Source organism: Lynx canadensis, chromosome B3, assembly GCF_007474595.2.
Source record: "Lynx canadensis isolate LIC74 chromosome B3, mLynCan4.pri.v2, whole genome shotgun sequence".
Lineage (NCBI taxonomy): Eukaryota > Metazoa > Chordata > Mammalia > Carnivora > Felidae > Lynx > Lynx canadensis.
The window spans coordinates 85,055,038-85,073,597 of NC_044308.2; the positions used below are offsets into that span (position 1 = coordinate 85,055,038).

At 35.6% G+C, this 18,560-nt stretch overlaps 1 protein-coding gene across 3 annotated transcripts in view; it reads left to right on the plus strand.

The window, feature by feature from the left end:
* The window catches only part of BRMS1L (BRMS1 like transcriptional repressor), a 31,260-nt gene extending 13,170 nt beyond the window's left edge, over positions 1 to 18,090 (plus strand). The window contains exons 5-10 of one of the 3 annotated variants that reach the window (XM_030318962.2): positions 9,689 to 9,785; positions 11,014 to 11,097; positions 12,227 to 12,291; positions 13,019 to 13,058; positions 13,524 to 13,650; positions 15,227 to 16,834. In XM_030318962.2, coding sequence (XP_030174822.1) covers positions 9,689 to 9,785; positions 11,014 to 11,097; positions 12,227 to 12,291; positions 13,019 to 13,058; positions 13,524 to 13,650; positions 15,227 to 15,344 — 531 coding nt within the window. In that variant the 3' untranslated portion in view covers positions 15,345 to 16,834. Of the gene's footprint in view, positions 1 to 9,688; positions 9,786 to 11,013; positions 11,098 to 12,226; positions 12,292 to 13,018; positions 13,059 to 13,502; positions 13,651 to 15,226; positions 16,835 to 17,815 lie in introns of those variants that run through there. The other 2 variants (XM_030318961.2, XM_030318963.1) reach the window with 2 other exon arrangements.
* The last annotated feature ends 470 nt before the right edge of the window (positions 18,091 to 18,560 follow it).

Below are 18,560 nucleotides of genomic sequence, written 5' to 3' on the forward strand. Positions count from 1 at the left end.
TCTTTGATTTGATCTCAAGATCCATAAAATGAGTTAGGAATATCCCATGTTTTTCTCTTCCATAGAAATATATAGTTAAGATTGCATTCATCAGTTCCATGGGTGCTTAGTACATCTTGTCTTTGTATATTTTTAAACAGCCTCATACTTACAGAAAAGTTGCAAGTAAGTACAAAAGAATTTTTCTGATGAAGATGACAATGAGTTGGCAACATGATGCACCATCACCCCTGAATACAACAAATGAAGGACACTCTCCTGTATAACGATACTATAATCATCAAAATCAGGAAATGTACACTGATACATTACTACTGTCTAATCCTCAGACCCCATTTAAGTTTCAGCCGTTGTCCCAACAATACCCTTTAGAACAAAGAGATCCAGTTTAGGATCACTTGTCTTTGTCTTTGCATTTAGTTGTCATGTCTTGTTTCCTTCTATGTAGAACAATTCTTTGGTCTTTCCTTGACTTTCATGGTCTTTACAAATTTGAAATTTTCAGTCCAGTTATTATATAGAATGTCAGTTTTGAATTGGTCTGCTTTTTCTTCATGATTAGAGTTGGGTTTTGCCTCTCAGTAAGAGTATCACAATAGTGATGTGTTTTTCTCACTGAATTCTATTAGGTAGCACACAATTTTGATATGTACCATTATTGGTGATGTACACTTTGATCACTTGACTTCAGTGGTGTCTTCCAGGTTTCTCTAAGTAAACTTACTGTTTTTACTTATTGTGATTAATAAGTACTTCGGGGAGAAATACTTTGTGCGAGTATCTTATTCCTCATAATACTTTCCGTTCATTTATTTATGTATGGACTTATCCTAATTTTTTGTCTGCTTCATCTTTCAGTTACTGAAGGAGGTGTGTTAGAATTCTCCGTGTGATGGTGGATTTGTTAATACCTCCTTTATTATTTTTTTTATTATTATTAGTTTTCTTCTTTATGCCCTAAGAAAATCCACATACTGTTCTTTTCACAATAGTAAAGTCATTCACCATTTCAGATCTGGAAGCCAAAGGTACTGATAATGAGATGCCCCACAGTGCATGTCCACTGTTGTGGATTCCTTTGATCAAAAAGGATGGTACAGTCCTGGGGACTGAATGCTCATGATTCCAGAGCTCCCAGCTGAAACTTATCTCCTGTGGAATTTCTTTTATCTTTTTCTTTTTTCTTCTTAAAAAAATTTGTTTTAACTGTGGTTAAGAACACTTAATATGAGATGTATCCTATTAACAAATATCGAGTGTGTAATACAATATTTTTAACTATAGGCACACTTTTGTACAACAGACCTCTAGAACTTAATCATGATGTATAACTGAAACTTTATACCCATTGAACAGCAACTCTCCATTTCCCCTTTCCCCTAGCCTTTGGCAACCACCATTCTACTCTCTGCTTCTACGTGTTTGACTAGTTTGTATATCTTATATAAGTGGTATCATGCAATACCTGTCTGTATGTGACTGGCTTATTTCATTTAGTATATTATCCTCAGGGTTGATCCATGTTGTAGCACATGGCAGGACTTCGTAATTTTTAAAAAATGTTTATTTATTTTGAGAAAGAGAGAAAGAGTGTGAGCGGAGGAGAGGCAGAGAGAGAGCGAGAGAGAGAGGAGAGAGAGAGAGAGAGAGAGAGAGAGAGAGAGAGAGAGAGAGAGAGAAAGAATATCCCAAGAAGGCTCTTTGCTGTCAGAGCAGAGCCAGATGTGTGGCTTGATCTCCGGAACTGTGAGATCATGAGCTGAACTAAGATAACAGTCAGACATCCCTGGATGTTCTAATTTTTTTGACTGAATAATATTTCATTGTATGTATATATCATATTTTCTTTACCCATTCATCCTTCAATGTACATTTAGGTTGTTTTCCACATCTTGGCCATTGTGAATAGTGCTGAAATGAACATGGGAGTGCAAATCTCTTTGAGATCTTGATTTTAGTTCTTTTGGGAGTATACTCAGAAGTAGAATTGCTGGATCATTTTGTTCTATTTTTAATTTTTTAGGGAACTTCCATACTGTTTTCCATAGTGACCACACTATTTTATAATTCTGCCATCTGTGCACAAGGGTTCCAATTTCTCCATATCCTTACCAACACTTATCTTTTGGTTTTTGGATAACAGCCATACTAATAGGTGTGAAGTGATAGCACACTGATTTTAATTTGCGTTTTTCTGATGATTAGTGATGTTGAACATCTTTTCATGTACTTCTTGGCCATTTGTATGTCTTCTTTGGAGAAAGGTCTATTCAAGTCCTAATTTTTAAATTGAGTTCTTTAGAGGCACCTGGGTGGTTCAGTTGGTTAAGCATCCTGACTTCAGCCCAGGTCATAATCTTGCAGTTCATGAGTTCGAGCCCTGTGTTGGTCTCTGTGTTGACAGCTGGGAGCCTGGAGCCTGCTTCAGATTCTGTGTCTCCCACTCTCTCTGCCCCTCCCCTGCATGCTATGTATCTCTCTCTCTCTCTCAAAAATAAAGATTAAAAAATAAATAAATTGTGTTCCTTATGTGTTTTTAATATTATTAACCCTTTATCAGATACATGATTTTTGAGTGTTTTCTCCCATTCAGTAGGTTGCCTTTCCACTCTCATTGTTCCTTTGTTGTGCAGAAGCTTTTTAGTTTGACATAATCCCATTTATCTCTTTCTGCTTTTGTTCCCTGTGCTTTTGGTGTCATATTCAAGAAATTATTGCTAAAAGCAGTGTCATGATGCTTATCCTTTATATTTTCTTCTAGGGGCTTTATAGTTTCAGGTTTTACATTAAAATTTTTAATCTGTTTTGAATTTATTTTTGTGTATAGTGTAAGGTAAGGGTCAGATTTCATTCTTTTGCATGTGGCTGTCCAGTTTTTTCCACACCACCAATTGTTGAAGAGACTAGCCTTTCCCCATTATGTATTCTTTGCACCCTTGTTGAAGATTAGGTGACCATGTGTTCATGGGTTTATTTCTGAGCTCTTTTCCATTGGTGTATATGCCTGTCTTTATGCCAGTTCCATACTGTTTTAATTTCCATAGCTTTGTAATATATTTTGAAATTAGGTCATGTGAAGCCTCATTTTGTTTTTCTTTCTCCAGATTGTTTTGGCTCTTTGGGGGGTGTGTGTGTGTGTGTGTGTGTGGTTCCATATTAATTTTAGTCTTTTTTTCTATTTCTGTAAAAAAAAAAATTCCATTGAGATTTTATAGAGATTGCATTGAATTTGTGAATCACTTTAGTATGGACTTTTTAACAATATTAAGTCTTCCAGTCTAGGAAGGTCTTGATTTATTTGTATTTCTTTCATCAGTGTTTTATAGTTTTCAATATGCAAGTCTTTCATTTCCTTAATTTATTCCTAAGTATTTTGTTCTTTTTTATGCTATTGTAAATGGCATATGTTAATTTCTCATGGCTTATATATCTACCAGTTTATTTTAGAATTTTTATATCTCTTAATAAGTGTAACATTTTATCCTTTTTAAAAGCACTTTACTCTGTAACAATGATTTTTGCCTCAAAGTCTATTTTGTCTGATAATTAAAATAGCTTCTGTAGTTTTATTTGGCCTGGCATTTACTGGCCAAATTTTATTCATTTTATTCTATTCTTTTTTTCTTCCAACTTTCTTATGGTATATTTTAGGCATGTTATTTGTAAATAAAGAGCTAATGTGTTGATTTAAAAACTATTTTAAGACTCTCTGTCTATTAACTGGTAAATTTAGTCCAATTATATTTGTAGTGATTATTTGATATTTAATACCAACCTGTTTTATATTTTCTATTTTTTCTGCTTTATCCTTTTTTATTCTCTGACCTTTCCTGGCTGTGTGTGATTTATTGAGTTTTAAAACTTGTTATCATACATTTATACTTTCTATTTCTATAATGGTTAGCTTAATTTTTCACCATGCATATCTACATTAGAATCAAATATTAATAACTCTGTCCTCCTCTTGAATTAAAGGACACTTGAACTCTCTAACTCTAGATACTCCCTCCCAAAGTACAAGTTATAGTTTTCAGTACTTTAGTTCCATTTTGCTTTTTTACCTTTCAAATGAAGCATTATTTTGATCTCCTAGATTTAGTTGACTTAGTTCTTTTTAGGTTTATGCATACTTTACTAGTTTTTTTGCTCACTGTTTTTGAGTTGCAACCCCTCCTTGCATATTCATTCTTTGCTTCTTGAAGAACATCCTAACATTTCTTCAGAGAGTTCCTTAGTGGTAAGCTCAGTTTTTATTTGTCCAAAATAGGTTTATTTGTAATAATTCTGGAAGGACAGTTCAAGGGGATAAAACATTGTGGGATGACAATTGTTTCCTCTTAGCATTTTTAGGGTTTTACTTTCCACAGTCTGCTTAGAAGTCCCATTTTTAGATAACTTTATTTTCCTTCCTTTTACTAGCTACTTTTAAGCCTTTTTTATTGTTGTTATTCAGTTCCTTTACAGTGTGTCTCCACAGAGATTATTTTTCTCTCCTTACTTGGATTTGTTATGCACTCTGAATCTAAGAATTTGTTTTCCACTCATTCTGGAAGTTTCTCAGATATTATCTTTTCTGGTATTGCCTTTCTTTCATTTTCATTATATTTAATATAACATTATCTGAAGTTCTTCAGAGTCTATTTCTGCTGTGTGTGTGTGTGTGTGTGTGTGTGTGTGTGTGTGTGTTAAATTTCTGACAAATCTCACAGCTTTTTTCCTTATTTCATGATTCTGGACTATAGCAGGCTTTATTGTTAGGAATTCTGTGAGCCTTGGACAGAGGATGTGGTTCTTCAGATAGTATCTGCTTTTATTTCTGCTAGGTTGTTTGAACTAGGCATCCTGCTGTGCCAATAGCACATCTGCTTTAATTTTTTGGCTTGGAATTTCCTAGAAGATGCAGGTAATCTATATTTGAATCTCAGATATGTAGAGGTCAGGCCCAAGATGACATATTTGCTGGAAAAACTTCTTTTCCATTTATTGCCTAACTGACACAGATGCATTTCCCTCAGGCGAATCTTTTCTAGTCTGCCTTTTCCTTGAAGGTATAACCCTTCAGAGCTATGCAGGAATCCCAGTTCTTGTGTCCCTGCTTTGCTTAGGCCCCAGATCTTTTTCCCAAACAGCCACTAAAAACCACACCTCTAGGTTATTGACACCTGCAAATAACCTCAAGGAAACCATAGCTTCAAACCAGGTTAGCATGCTGGTTTTTAGCTCTTTATTTTTGGTCCTTGGGGATATCTCTTACTTTTTTTAAGAGCTTAACTATACTTTTAAAAAGATGTTTGTGGTATTTTATTTAGAATATCTGTCTAGGTATGTTGGGAAGTTCTGTTTGGTTTTGAGTATTTTTGTTTTTGTTTTGACAGTATCTCATCTATATTGTCAGAAATAAAAGTCCACAAGGTATTTTCAAATAATATTTTTTACATAGACAAATATATTGATATTCTTTCTCTTCCATCATTTTTCAGCTTTGAAAGTCTTCCTTCCTCCATAGAGATGCCAATTATTTACCTAAATTTCTTCTAATTTAGGTATGGCTTGTTTTTTAAATGCTTAATATTAATATTATAAATGATCTATTTACTTATATAATACTCACCAGTGGTTCAAGGGCATTTTAGACAGAGGAAATAAAGGCTGGAAGGGAACTTAGAGTGTTATAAATTTTATATTCACGCTCATTTTAATCCTTACCACACCTTATGAAAGGAATTATCTTGATTTTATGAATGGGGCTCAGAGAGGTTAAGTAATTTGCATGGGGTCACACAATTAGCAGCAGAACCAGGATTGATATCCTTTGATGTTTCTAGTCATTCATGCAATTTACCATTAAATCTGAACCTTGTTATTCAGGGCTTTTTATTTGCTTATTTCCTAGTTCTACATTTGGCTCATATAGAAATAACTGAGAGGCACCGGAAGTGGGAAGAAGGGAGATTCAATGCCAATTGCCAAAATAAGTTTGATTAGCAGCAGGTAGAAAGAGGGGCCAGGACCAGAGATTAGACATGTTCATGTGGGTATACATACAGAGCGCATGCCAGAACACCACAGAGGCAATCGAGTTAGCAGATGGTTTGTGTCAAAATAAGGAAGGAGATCACATTTATAGAATACTACAGTGTGCCAGACACTGGGACAGGTGGTGATGCTTTTTTTAGGTTCTCTCATTTAAGCCTCCCCACAGAGCTGGAGATGAGTGTTAAGATCAACAGCAAGTGGTGGCAAGGTCTCAGACCCTGAGGGTTCAGGGTTAGGATTCTAGTTTTTGAGAAGATTGAGGCTCTTTAGGGCTCTGGCTTTGGTTATCTATTTATTTAATTTTTTCTGATTATAACATTAATAAGTACTAACAAAACTTGAGAAATAGGTCTAAAGGAGGAAATGCAACGAACTATAGTCTACCAAGCAGAGGAAATCTGTTAATAAGTACGTGCATGTTTGTATAATTGATTTTCATATCACTGGTATGACTATATATACTATTTTGTATCATAACTTTTTTACAGGCAGCATTTTATGAGGATTTCCCTACAGCTCTAAATACTTAGCTAATACAGCTTAAATACTTTTAAACATTTGTTTTTAGCAGGTAATGTGTGTATATATTTCCGAAAGCACAGGCCTCTAATGAAACACAGCAGCCCCCTCTCCCATCTCTAAATTCTACGTCCCAGCAGCGGTTATCTCTTTTAGTAACTGCTTCTGGAACTTGCCCTCATATTTCTAAATAGTATCAGTTTTAAATATTATCTATTTGTGTCCTGTTATGAAAGCTGAAGATTCCATAATAGTTTCCCTCATCCCATTCTTACACTGTTATGTCTCAGTTTTTGTTTTTGTTGTAACTGTAAATATTGTTTGTTGAGCCAAGAGTTATACTGTGCTCAAACTGCCCTCCTTGTACAACTCTATTTGTAGCCTTGGAATTAATAATTGCTTCATTTACTTTTAGTCTTATTTGTCAATTCTTCTCAGAGCTCTAGCAGATCTATGAAAGCCCCGCTGATGCTGTTTTCCCTGTGATCAAATGCATCAGAGAATCCATGAGGAGCATCCCCTTTACCCCTAGATCCCCTGTCCTCCTGCTCCATCCTGCAGCCTCCTTCAGATGCTTTCTAGGCCAGCTTCATCTGTCTTCGTGGGTGTGTCTTCACCACCACCCTAGAAATTCCCGCTAGATCTTTCCCGCTAGATCATTCCCACTAGATCTCCTTCTCCTTTTCATTTGGGTAGAGTGACTTCTTGGGACAAGGTGTATAGGAGTAAGTTTTTTGAGACCCCTTGTATTGGTTATCCAATACGATATAACCAATTGGTTATAATAAATTACCCTAAAACTTAGTGACTTAAAACAACAATAAACATTTGTTATTTTGCAGTGTCTGTGGCCAGGAATTTGGGAACAGCTTAGCTGATTGGTTCTGCCTCAGGGAGTCCCATAAAGTTGCAGTAAAGAGGTCAGCCAGTGAAGCAGTTAGTTGAAGGCTTGACTGGGGGCTGGAGGATCTGCTTCCAAGGTGACTCACTCACAAGGCTGGTAGGTTTTAATGGTTTTTGATTGCAAGCCTTAGTCCTTTGGGTCTTTCCAAAGACTGCCTGAGAGCCCCATTACCTGGTGACTGGCATCTCTCAGAGCGAGTGATCCAAGAGACAAGACTGAAGCGACGATGTTTTTTATGACCTAGATTTCTACCACGTTCTATCCATTAGAAGTGAGTCACTAACTCCTGTCCACGTTCAAAGGGAAGTTAGGTGTGGAGATTGGAAGGATATGGGACCTTGAAGACAAATATATAAGTACTTTAAATAAACTAAATTACCTATTGAACAAAGAAGTCTCTACAGGCACCAAAGCAAGGGAATTTGGATGAGCCTTTCTTTTCCAGGTATCCTCTAGCTGCTTCCTTAATGACTTCTTTTCCAATTCAGGAAAGTCTTTTGAGGGCTTATGGGCTTGGGGATAAGGGAGACAAGGACAAAGAAATAAGACTGAGAATAGATTCAAGGCACTTCTATTTGTACACTTTAAACTGTAACTTAGGGGCACCTGGGTGGCTCAGTCAGTTGAGCATCTGACTTAGGCTTAGGTCATGATCTCTCTGCACTTGTGGGTTCCAGCTCCGCGTTGGGCCTTGTGCTGACAGCTCAGAGCCTGGAGCCTACTTCTGATTCTGTGTCTCCCTCTCTGCCCCTTCCCTGCTTGTGTTCTGTCTCTCTGTGTCTCTCAAAAAATAAAATAAAATGTTTAAAAACATTTTTTTAAACTGTGACTTATATCTTTAGAGATGCCTTCAAAGCATCAAACATTTCAGGCCCATTGTGGTGGTGTTTTTTTGTTTTTATAAAGAAAGTCCATTAGTGGACTTATTTTAGAATTTTTGCTTGGCCTAGAGCAAATTTATCAATAACAAGGAAAGAGACTGCAGCAGTTAAGGTTTCATATTCTTAAAATCTTTATCACTTTCACTCTGCATTCAGAGTCCTCTTTGGTTGGAGAATCTGGATCTATTTATAGTTGTCACACTCTCTTGACTGTGACTGGGGCCTGCTCTCCATTTTTCTCTGGTATATAATGTTTCCCAATGCTTATAGCACAATGTAGATAAGGCCGGAATATTTCATAACAGTTTACCAAAGGCAGAGGAAACAACCAAAAGGAAGTGAGTTTAGAGAGCAGCCTGGAAGATTTTTCATATGAGATCTAGTTTTAGTTTTCTTCAGCTTTGCTTTCTCTAGCTCTTGGCTCGCCTCAAATTGACAAAAGCTATCTTCTCTCTACCACTCATGAGAACCTTCAAGCATGTGTAGACTCTAAATTTCAAACCTGTAAGAGAGGACTTAATGATTCACACTTAGCAGCCCTGCCAAATGGGTGTGGCTTGTGCCTTTCACAAGAAATCCTATCTACCTGTATTCCAATAGTCTCTACCAGAACGTCGTATCTATGTCTCAGGAGCCTACTCTCCTTACTAGAGTAAGCATGTGGTGGGTTGGGAATCTGTCAGAAGCTTTTTATATAACGAATCTATATGTTATACTTATGTACCTTTTATGGATTTTAAAATAAGGCATATGGTGTTTTATAATTAAGAGAACAATTGGCTAGAACTAGTAGACCTGGGTTCTAGTCTGATTTGCCAGTAAATAGTCTTTTGGATGTAGTGTATAGTTTTACGATTTTGACTATAATTAGATTATTTTAAACGATTATAGAATTCATACTTGAATCTCTTTGTGTTACAGTGGTCTATTTTAATATGTTGAGATATTAGTGAGGAATAAAGGCCCAATTACTGTTGCAAAGAGAAACCCATTTTATAATGACACACTTTATAGGACAGGTTCTCCATTATACAGACAGGTAGGACCTGGTTATACTTAAAAGGCCATGGGAGCTTACTAGTTTTTTTAATAAACATTTACCTCCATACCACATATAAATTTAGATGTTCTTAAACAATTGTATGTGTTTAAATATGTATTTAGATTCTGTGCTTTCTGGTTTTATTTCTTTCATGTATTTGGCATTTTATCTTTAAAGGTTTTAAGTTAGCAAACAAAAGCATCATGTGTTAAAGTACTTTAAGAGTAAGTTAGTACTCACAGTTAAGATGGACTGATTTTTTATTTCTACTTAAGCATAATCTGTTTTTTTTTTTTTTTTTTTCAGAGTGAAAAGCTTTTGTTATATGATACAGTCCAGAGTGAACTGGAGGAGAAGATAAGAAGGCTTGAAGAGGATAGGCACAGCATTGATATTACCTCAGGTGGGAGCTCCTGGGTGGCTCAGTTGGTTAAATGTCCGACTCTTGATGTCAGCTTAGGTCATGGTCTCACGGTCAGTCGTAAGACTGAGCCCAGCATTGTGCTGGGCTTGGAGCCAGCTTGGAATTCTCTCTCCCTCCTCTCTGGCCCTCCCCCACTCATGTGTGCTTGTGAATGCATGCTCTTTAAAAAAAAAAAAAAAGATAATTACCTCAGGTAATGGGAATGATGTGGTGTGATATGTGTGATATTTACTTTAAGTGACACTGAACCTGTGGCTTACTGGAGTGTCTCATAATATCCTAGTCTCCTAATATAAATGTTATGTAAATGAAGTCCTAATAAGAGGGGAAAGGGGGAGGCTTCTAAAGAACTTGATAGGTTTGTGATTGTTGCTTTGATTTGAATTCACATTTCAGAAAGACAGAAAATGGAGCACATGAAAAGGGACAAAAGGAAAGTGTGACAGGAACTATAGAAGTAAGAACAGTATATTGTAAGAATAATAAAGATATTATTATAATGTATGAATAGTATTGAAAGACAACTACTGCATATGTTCTTCCCTCTAAATCTTGAAAGATCAGGTGGAAGAAGGAATAAAAATCTTTTCTTCTTGGTAACACACAAACTAGATAGAAATTACAGGGAGGTAGATTTTTGTCTGAGAAAAAGGAAAAACTTCTTAATAATTAGATCAGTCCAATGAGAAACTGGTATTTTCAGGGGTATTATGGAAAAGCTTTCTACAGTGGGTTGAAGATGTATTGGGTTATCCTACAGGTCATGTGTGTGTATTACTTTACCTCTTTAAAGTTTTATTTCTCGGTAGGCACGGTGGAGTCAGATGAGCCCCTATCCCTACTAGTTGGGTGAATATGAGTGACGGTTACTTTAGCTTTTCTAAATCAGTCTCCTTATCTGTAAAATTGAAATAATAGGACTACCTGTCTCAGAGATAGCTTTGAGGATTAGAGGAAGCAATGCACGTAATGTATATTTAACAAAGTACCTGACCTATGGTTCATCAGTTATTAGTCATTAAGTGCCAAGTTGATTTTTTACTTTAATAAAGGCAGAGGAAATTTTATAAATATATAGCTGCTCAGGAAATTACATAGTCACATATATATACTATCAGTGAAATTTTGCTACCATGAAATTACATAGCCTTTTCCCCCACTTTGATCTCCAGAAATCAGCTAATACTCAATTTTATTTACTTGCCAGAGCTGTGGAATGATGAGCTTCAGTCAAGAAAAAAGAGGAAGGATCCTTTCAGTCCTGACAAAAAGAAGCCAGTTGTTGTTTCAGATATCCTTTTCTAAATTTGTTTTTGCCTTGGTGCATATGGTTTTGCATTGTGCATATCTTTGTAATTTTTATTAGTATACACTGACTTTATTTACATGATTCTGTAATAGGAAAAAGATGACTTATAAAACTGAATGAAGTCAGAAGGATATAGTTTAGGATTAAAAGGGGTAGGGAGGGAGTTTACTACTCTAAAGGGAGTAGAAGTTGAGCCATTAATATGGCTTTGTAGTTCGCAAAGGCTTTGATGTGAACTAGCTCTTTATAGCATGATTGTTTAATTCATATGTTTATTTTTTAACACTTTCAATGTTTCTGAAATTGGAGTGTCTTTAAAATTAAAAACAAACAAAAAAAAAGAGGTTAGAGTGGGAGACAGCCAAACATAAGAGACTCTTAAAAACTGAGAACAAACTGAGGGTTGATGGGGGGTGGGAGGGAGGGGAAGGTGGGTGATGGGTATTGAGGAGGGCACCTTTTGGGATGAGCACTGGGTGTTGTATGGAAACCAATTTGGCAATAAATTTCAAAAAAAAATATTCCCTAGATCCTAAAAAAAAAAAAAAATTTAATGTTTATTTATTTTTGAGAGAGAGAGAGAGAGACCAAGCATGAGCAGGGGAGGGGCAGAGAGAGAGGAGACACAGAATCTGAAGCAGGCTCCAGGCTCCGAGCTCTTAGCACAGAGCCTGATGAGGGGCTCGAATTCACAGACTGTGAGATCATGACCTGAACTGAAGTCTGACGCATAACTGACTGAGCCACCCAGGTGCCCCAGAATGTTTTTAAATTAAAATAATATATGCTTTTGATCTTGGTGTTCCCTGTGGTGCCCTCCCCTAACCCCACTACCTTTTCCCATTCCCACCTCAATACAGTGATTAGGTTGGTGGTATGTCTTACAATCAATGATATCAAAGAATTAAGAGAATATGGTTTATAGCATCTAAAATATTGGAATATATTTATCCTGGTACTAAGTTTTTTGGAGACTTATTTGAAGTCAAAATTCAGCCTGCCGAAGGATTATGTCCAGAAATCACTGTTCTAATTCTCTGAAAAACGGAAGTTTGGAAATATAATTCAAAGTGTGAAATTCTTACAGCTAAATTGACCTTGACTTTTCCACGTCCATATATAGTTTATATGCTACAAGATCTTGATATTCTTGAAGACTGGACAACAATTAGGAAGGTATGATTAAAGAGCAATGGAATACAAGTATCTTCTTATAGTCTACTTTTTTAAGATTCTGTGGTTTTTCACTACTACATCAAAATATTACTGTTAATATGCTTTGCTTTGCAACATTCTCTTAATGCAACATTCTCTTAATGGCAGTTAATACTAATACAGGTAACAGTGGATTGCAAGAATATTTTGAGAGACATGTCAGCAATTTGATTGTATTTTTTCCTGTAATAATGTAATTAATAATTTATGCAAAAGTACAGAAAAGCATTTATTTAGGTTGCCCCAAAATAATAAATAACCTTTTTGTGCCTAGTCCTTAGCCCAGTCCTGGCTCACTGAAGGCACTCAATAAATAACCTGTTGAATGAATTCAAAGTGGGTATTTGAACTTTATTGTATGTATTGTGTTCTGTCATTAAACATTCAAGAATTACAAAATTTTCTGTGCTTGTTTGAAGGTGGAGACTTATTTTTCTTAAAATTTTTCCGTTTTTAGAAACTTCTTAGTTGAGAGATCATTTTAGGTATTGATAACACCTCTAGGAGAAATGGTTGTTCTTTACATATACATATTCCTTATGGTCTTAGACATTAACAATTTATTAGAGCAGCTGAAGATTACATTTCACTGTTAGTTATTTGAGGTCCTGAGTAGTGTTGTATACATTAAATAGACCCCAAAATATACTTTCAGTCTATAAACTCAGTGTCTTCTTTTTTTAATTAGGCAATGGCTACACTGGGTCCACACAGAGTGAAGACAGAACGTAAGTCATTTAACCTAAGTTCAGGGATCTGTTTTGTGGAGACTTGTTGGATCAGGGCCATTAAGTCATCCACATACTAAAGAGCTCTCCCCCCATCAGTGGTTTCGTTTCATTAGTGAACACTACTCTTGGAATTATGATATCTTAAATCCTACTTAAAATTGGCACTCATAATTGATAATGTAACTGCTTCCCCTTCTTCTGGCACTTGTCTAGTTCACCGATGATTTATCGTACATTGTACAGCTTCATTTTGTAGTTATATTAAAACTTAGTGAATTCTATAAAGAAATGTAAGGAATTAAATTCTCTTATTTCTATTAGATTTAGACTTAATATCTAAGAACTATTTTTAGTGTTTTTTTCACATATATGCATGGATTGGTGTTACTTCGTAATGTTCTGCACTTTTGTTCTTCTGACAATGTCTTATTAATGTAACAGTTTTTGAACTGATCCCTTTAGCGCCTGTGAAACTGGAAAAACATCTGCACAGTGCTAGATCTGAAGAAGGAAGATTATATTATGATGGTGAATGGTATATACGTGGACAAACAATATGTATTGATAAAAAAGATGAATGTCCTACAAGGTAAAAACTATCATTTCAGTGTTGCTCAGTATTAAAATTTACAATTGTTGTCAATAAATATTTGCCTCGTCCGTAGTGCATTCGTAATGCACCATTATTTGCCTATGGATCCTTCCTTTCTCTTGGCATAGGATTTGTTTAGCATGTATGTACACCAGTGTTAATATTTATACACCAATGTCACATATTAAGTTCTTGAGCACAAGCATTAACACAAGAGGAAATGTTGGAATTATTTAGCCAGGTAAGTGGTCCTATCTGTTAGTTATTATAATAGATGAATTGTTAGGGTTTTAATATTATGGTCTTTAAATCAGACCGTTACAAGTTTTTGGTGGGCATATTAATCCTTAACTTTTTTTTTTGGGTGTTACAGTATTTTGGACACCAAGAATGTGTATCAGTTAGAGTAGGAAAGTAATGGAAAATTCATGAAAACCTTAAGAGTAACAGTAATTACAATACAACTTGAAAACTAAAAGCTGCCTTTTAAAAAACTCAGTCTGGCTTAAGTAAGGTTTATATAATTATTTATATAGGCTTCTAAGTTGTTTTTTTTTTAAGACTTTATTTTTTTAAAATAATCTCTACAGCCAGTGTGGGGCTCAGTCCCACAACCCTGAGATCAAGAGTTACACACTCCACTGACTGAGCCAGCCGGGTGCCCCTATAGCCTTCTAAGTTTTATCTGGTTTATCTAAGTTTTGTCACTCATTTGGAAACTATTAATGCTAATTGTTTCTATTCCTTCAGTAGTTTAGGGTTTAATTCTCAGAGTGGAAGCCTTCTACAGTAAGAAGGTGTCTTTTTCTAGCTATGAATGGTAAATGAAGTGTTTGTATTTAGTGAAGAATACTCATTTTCCAAATGTGGTTTTACTTGAATTGTAATTTCATCTTTAAAATTTTAGGATCCTAGGAGCATTGTGTATAGTAACTTTTCTCATAGAAGCCCACTGAGCTAATTACTAGGTTATATGTGATGCCCCTAGATTCTTTGCTTTATCTTACTACTTTTAAGGCATTCTCTTTACTGCTTAGCATAAATGTGACTTAAAAAGAGATGAAATAGTATAAGAGGGTTAAACACAAATCTGTTTTTAAAACTATTTCTACATACTAGATAAGTAGTGTCAAAAAAGAACCCATACAAGTACCATAGATGGTTTGATACTGGGAAATACTGGGAATTAGGGTTTGGTATTTGAAAGATTTCCTACAGCCAGGGCTGATCTGAACTGGAGGTGTAATACTATATATTTAGTGTTCTTAGTTCCACTGTGTTTTCTTGGGGTGTTGATGGGGGGCTAGGGATGTAGTAGGAATGATGTGCATTTAATAGTTCTAATAGTAAACATGACCAATTCTGTCAAGGAAAGAAAAGGGATTGCTGAATGTGATGTTTTTGACAGCATGCCCTGCTGATAATGCAGCAGCATTGTGGTAAATGATAATTATATACCTGAATCTACTCTTACAGTCCAGCTATTTTGGTTTTATAACTAGTTACTCTAAAATGAGTGGAGGCGGCATATTGCGATTCATTCATTCCTTCCTTTTCTCCCCCCCTTTTTTAGTGCTGTAATTACAACAATTAACCATGATGAAGTTTGGTTTAAGAGGCCTGATGGAAGCAAATCTAAGCTTTACATTTCACAGCTACAGAAAGGAAAATATTCAATTAAACATTCATAATCATGATTTAAGTGTTATCTAAAGCTACCTTATTAGTGTTATCAAGTGTGATGTGCCATGGGAGTTAAAAATGTATTCAATAACTTAATATTCTCATCAAATCATGAGAGACTGTATTTGTAGGTAGTACTCTGAGTAGACCTCATATTGATATGTCAATGAGACAGTAATAAAAACTTAATCATGATCATTACATTTATTTGCCTTTTAGGTCCAATGACCAATAGGTGTAAATGGTAGGGGTTTCTTACTAAACTTTTTTCTTTGTTTTTTAAAAATTTTATGCAAATCTGTCTTATCTTTAGTGAACTATGTTGCTAAGTGGCTATATTTGTCTGCAGTTTCTTTGATTTTCTGTATCTTTGTCACTCATTGTGTTTGTAAATAAGCCTCATAAAATGTTTCCTATAAATGGTTTGTACTAGTACATTAGTGTTAAATCAGAATTGAAATTTAAACATATATACGTGAGTATGTATATATGGCATCATCAGCTAATTTAGAACTGATGGCCTTACTTTACAATCTTGTTTTACCCAACATTAAGCTATTGGGTCTGAAAGCTAAAGGGAGCACTTTTGTAGACTAGCAGCTTTCCTTCTCCTCTTCCTTGATTGTATGGTGGTGACCTATTTTTACAAATTACACTTAATGTTAATTAGTAAAATTAGTGTCAAGTAATAACATGCTTCTACCTATATTTCTCGTGAACCTTTAGAGGGCAGGTGTTTGTGCCTGGTATTTATGATGTGGTATATAAGTGGTGAATAGTAACCGACAGTATTGTGGTGCTTGCTGTACATGTCTGATCTTTTGAAACAGATTTTTAGTAAGCATTTTCCAGAGGTAAAACTAGGTTCTTATCTTAATTTTATTCCTAGGGCAAAGTAGACAGGGATAATTTTCTTGAATCTATTCCCAAATTAATATTTTTATCTTTGGTGTTTCTACACTTTAAGGCCACTTGGTGCAATTTAGAAAGTATTGACCTCTCTTCCCTTAGCCACATTCAAAATTAGCTTCTAAAACCTCAGGAACAGTACAAAGAATTGAAGCCCTCAATATGGCAGCACAGTTGGCTGTAGTATATGTTAGGGTACAACCAAATCAAGTATTCCTGGTGGTCTTGTGCACTTTAATTTCTGTTACAATGAGACTGAAGAGGATGAGGAAGAGAGCTACTTATTAACACTTAGGGCAGGAATATCTGCATTATTCCGTTTGTTTTCTTACTATTTTACCTCTGCAAACATCTTCCTGTGCAGATCACTACTTCACAGTTGCCAAATGTTAAAATATTTGACTTCTGAAATTCGTTATCGGCAAAGTTATGTACTTTGTTCTGTTTCTAATTAACCTTAGCAAATGTACATAATGTCATAATCCAATAGTATTTGACAGTACTTATGTATACAATGTTTCATAAGCATTTTTAATAAGATTTGTATTTTTAAATTTAGTATATAATAAAAAGATGTGTTTGAGTGTCATTTGTAGTGTCTTGAATTATGGGTGCATAAGTTCTTTATGAGTTACAACCTGTCCACCTCTAAGAATGATTTGGGCCAATTTACATGAATAAATACAGAGAACTGGAGTGTTGAACTGATGTTTCTGCTTCCCTAAACCACAATTCAACCTCTGTTGGGGTATAGATATTCAAGATGGCCAAGTAATACTTATTTTAAAAATATGCATATATGGGGCGCCTGGGTGGCTCAGTTGGTTAAGCATCCGACTTCAGCTCAGGTCATGATCTCATGGCTTGTGAGTTCAAGCCCCGCATCAGGCTTTGTGCTCACAGATTGGAGCCTGGAGCCTGCTTTGAATTCTGTGTCTCCATCTGTCTCTGCCCCTTCCCTGCTCATGCTCATGCTCTGTCTGTCTCTCTCTCTCTCTCTCTCTCTCTCTCTCTCTCTCAGAAGTAAATAAACATTAAAAATTTTTTTAAATGCATATAGGTTAATAAACATGTACTGTATATGTTCTGAAATTCTAAATAGAAAATCATTATTTCAAAAACTATGATTTAGTGCATTTACTTTCAAAACATATACAGCCTAATACTGTATCATGTAACAACTGAAATATTGACATTGATTCGGGTAAGCGTATGTTCATCTGTAATTAAAGTACTATAAAATGTGTTTTATTATTGGCAGTTTGCCATTAGAGTCTGGTCAAAAAGTCTAGGAGGATTTAGTTTAGGAGGATTGTTAGAATCTGTGAAGTACAATTTATCAGTTGCTGCTGCTGTTATTGTTTATGATCAGCCTTTGTCTTAGGATCAATTTATGGGCCTTTCCTGCCACCGCTCCTAGTATTTCATGTTCAGCCCACCCCTTTCTGCCATTTGCCACTTAAAAAAAGTCCAACCATCACTAATCCAATGCATTATTAATAATGATTAACGAATATTAATAGCACACTCCTCTGATTGGTTGCCGGAGCACTGATACTTCTCATTGCAGCCTTCCTCATGTGAAAGTTGTTCGGATACACATATTACCTATTGCTACTCAGAACTCAAACACCACTCCAAGAACGTGTACACCTCACTGATAATTGTTCAAAAAGAAGAACAAGGATGTCAGCTGTTATTTCCAAGGTTTGGTTTGTGGACCGAATAAGTTCAGTACACTAAAACTGAACTAAAATGAATTTATAAGGTAAGAAAAGTGGATGCAGGATGAATATACTAGTTAGGATTTATGTAGTCTTGTGCCAAATTGGAATATAAACTATTTTAATTGCTAAAGATTAGGAAATCTAAAATGTTTTTAAAAAGCACATGAAAGGTTAGAATGGGGTTAGAGAAAAACGTTATGTTCCTTACATTGTCTTTATGGATGAACTCAGGAATTGTGGCTGGTAGGTCAGGTGGGATTAACTGAGGCAGTTTCCCCCATTGGGTCACTGCGGCCCAGTCTTGCCCTTTACTTCACAGACCCAGAAACTTGAACTTTATATATCCTGCTATGAGCTGAATTGTGCCTCCCCCCTTCCACCCCCTCCACCAAATTCATATGCTGAAGCATTACCCCCCCCAGCACCTCAGAATGTGACTGTATTTGAAGATAGGGTCCTTTAGAGAGGTTGATCAGTTAAAATGAGATCATTTCAGGGTAGATCCTAATCCAATCTGACTGATGTCCTTACAAGAAGAGGAAATTTGGACATCAGACATGTGCACAGCGGGGAGACTCTGAGGATAGA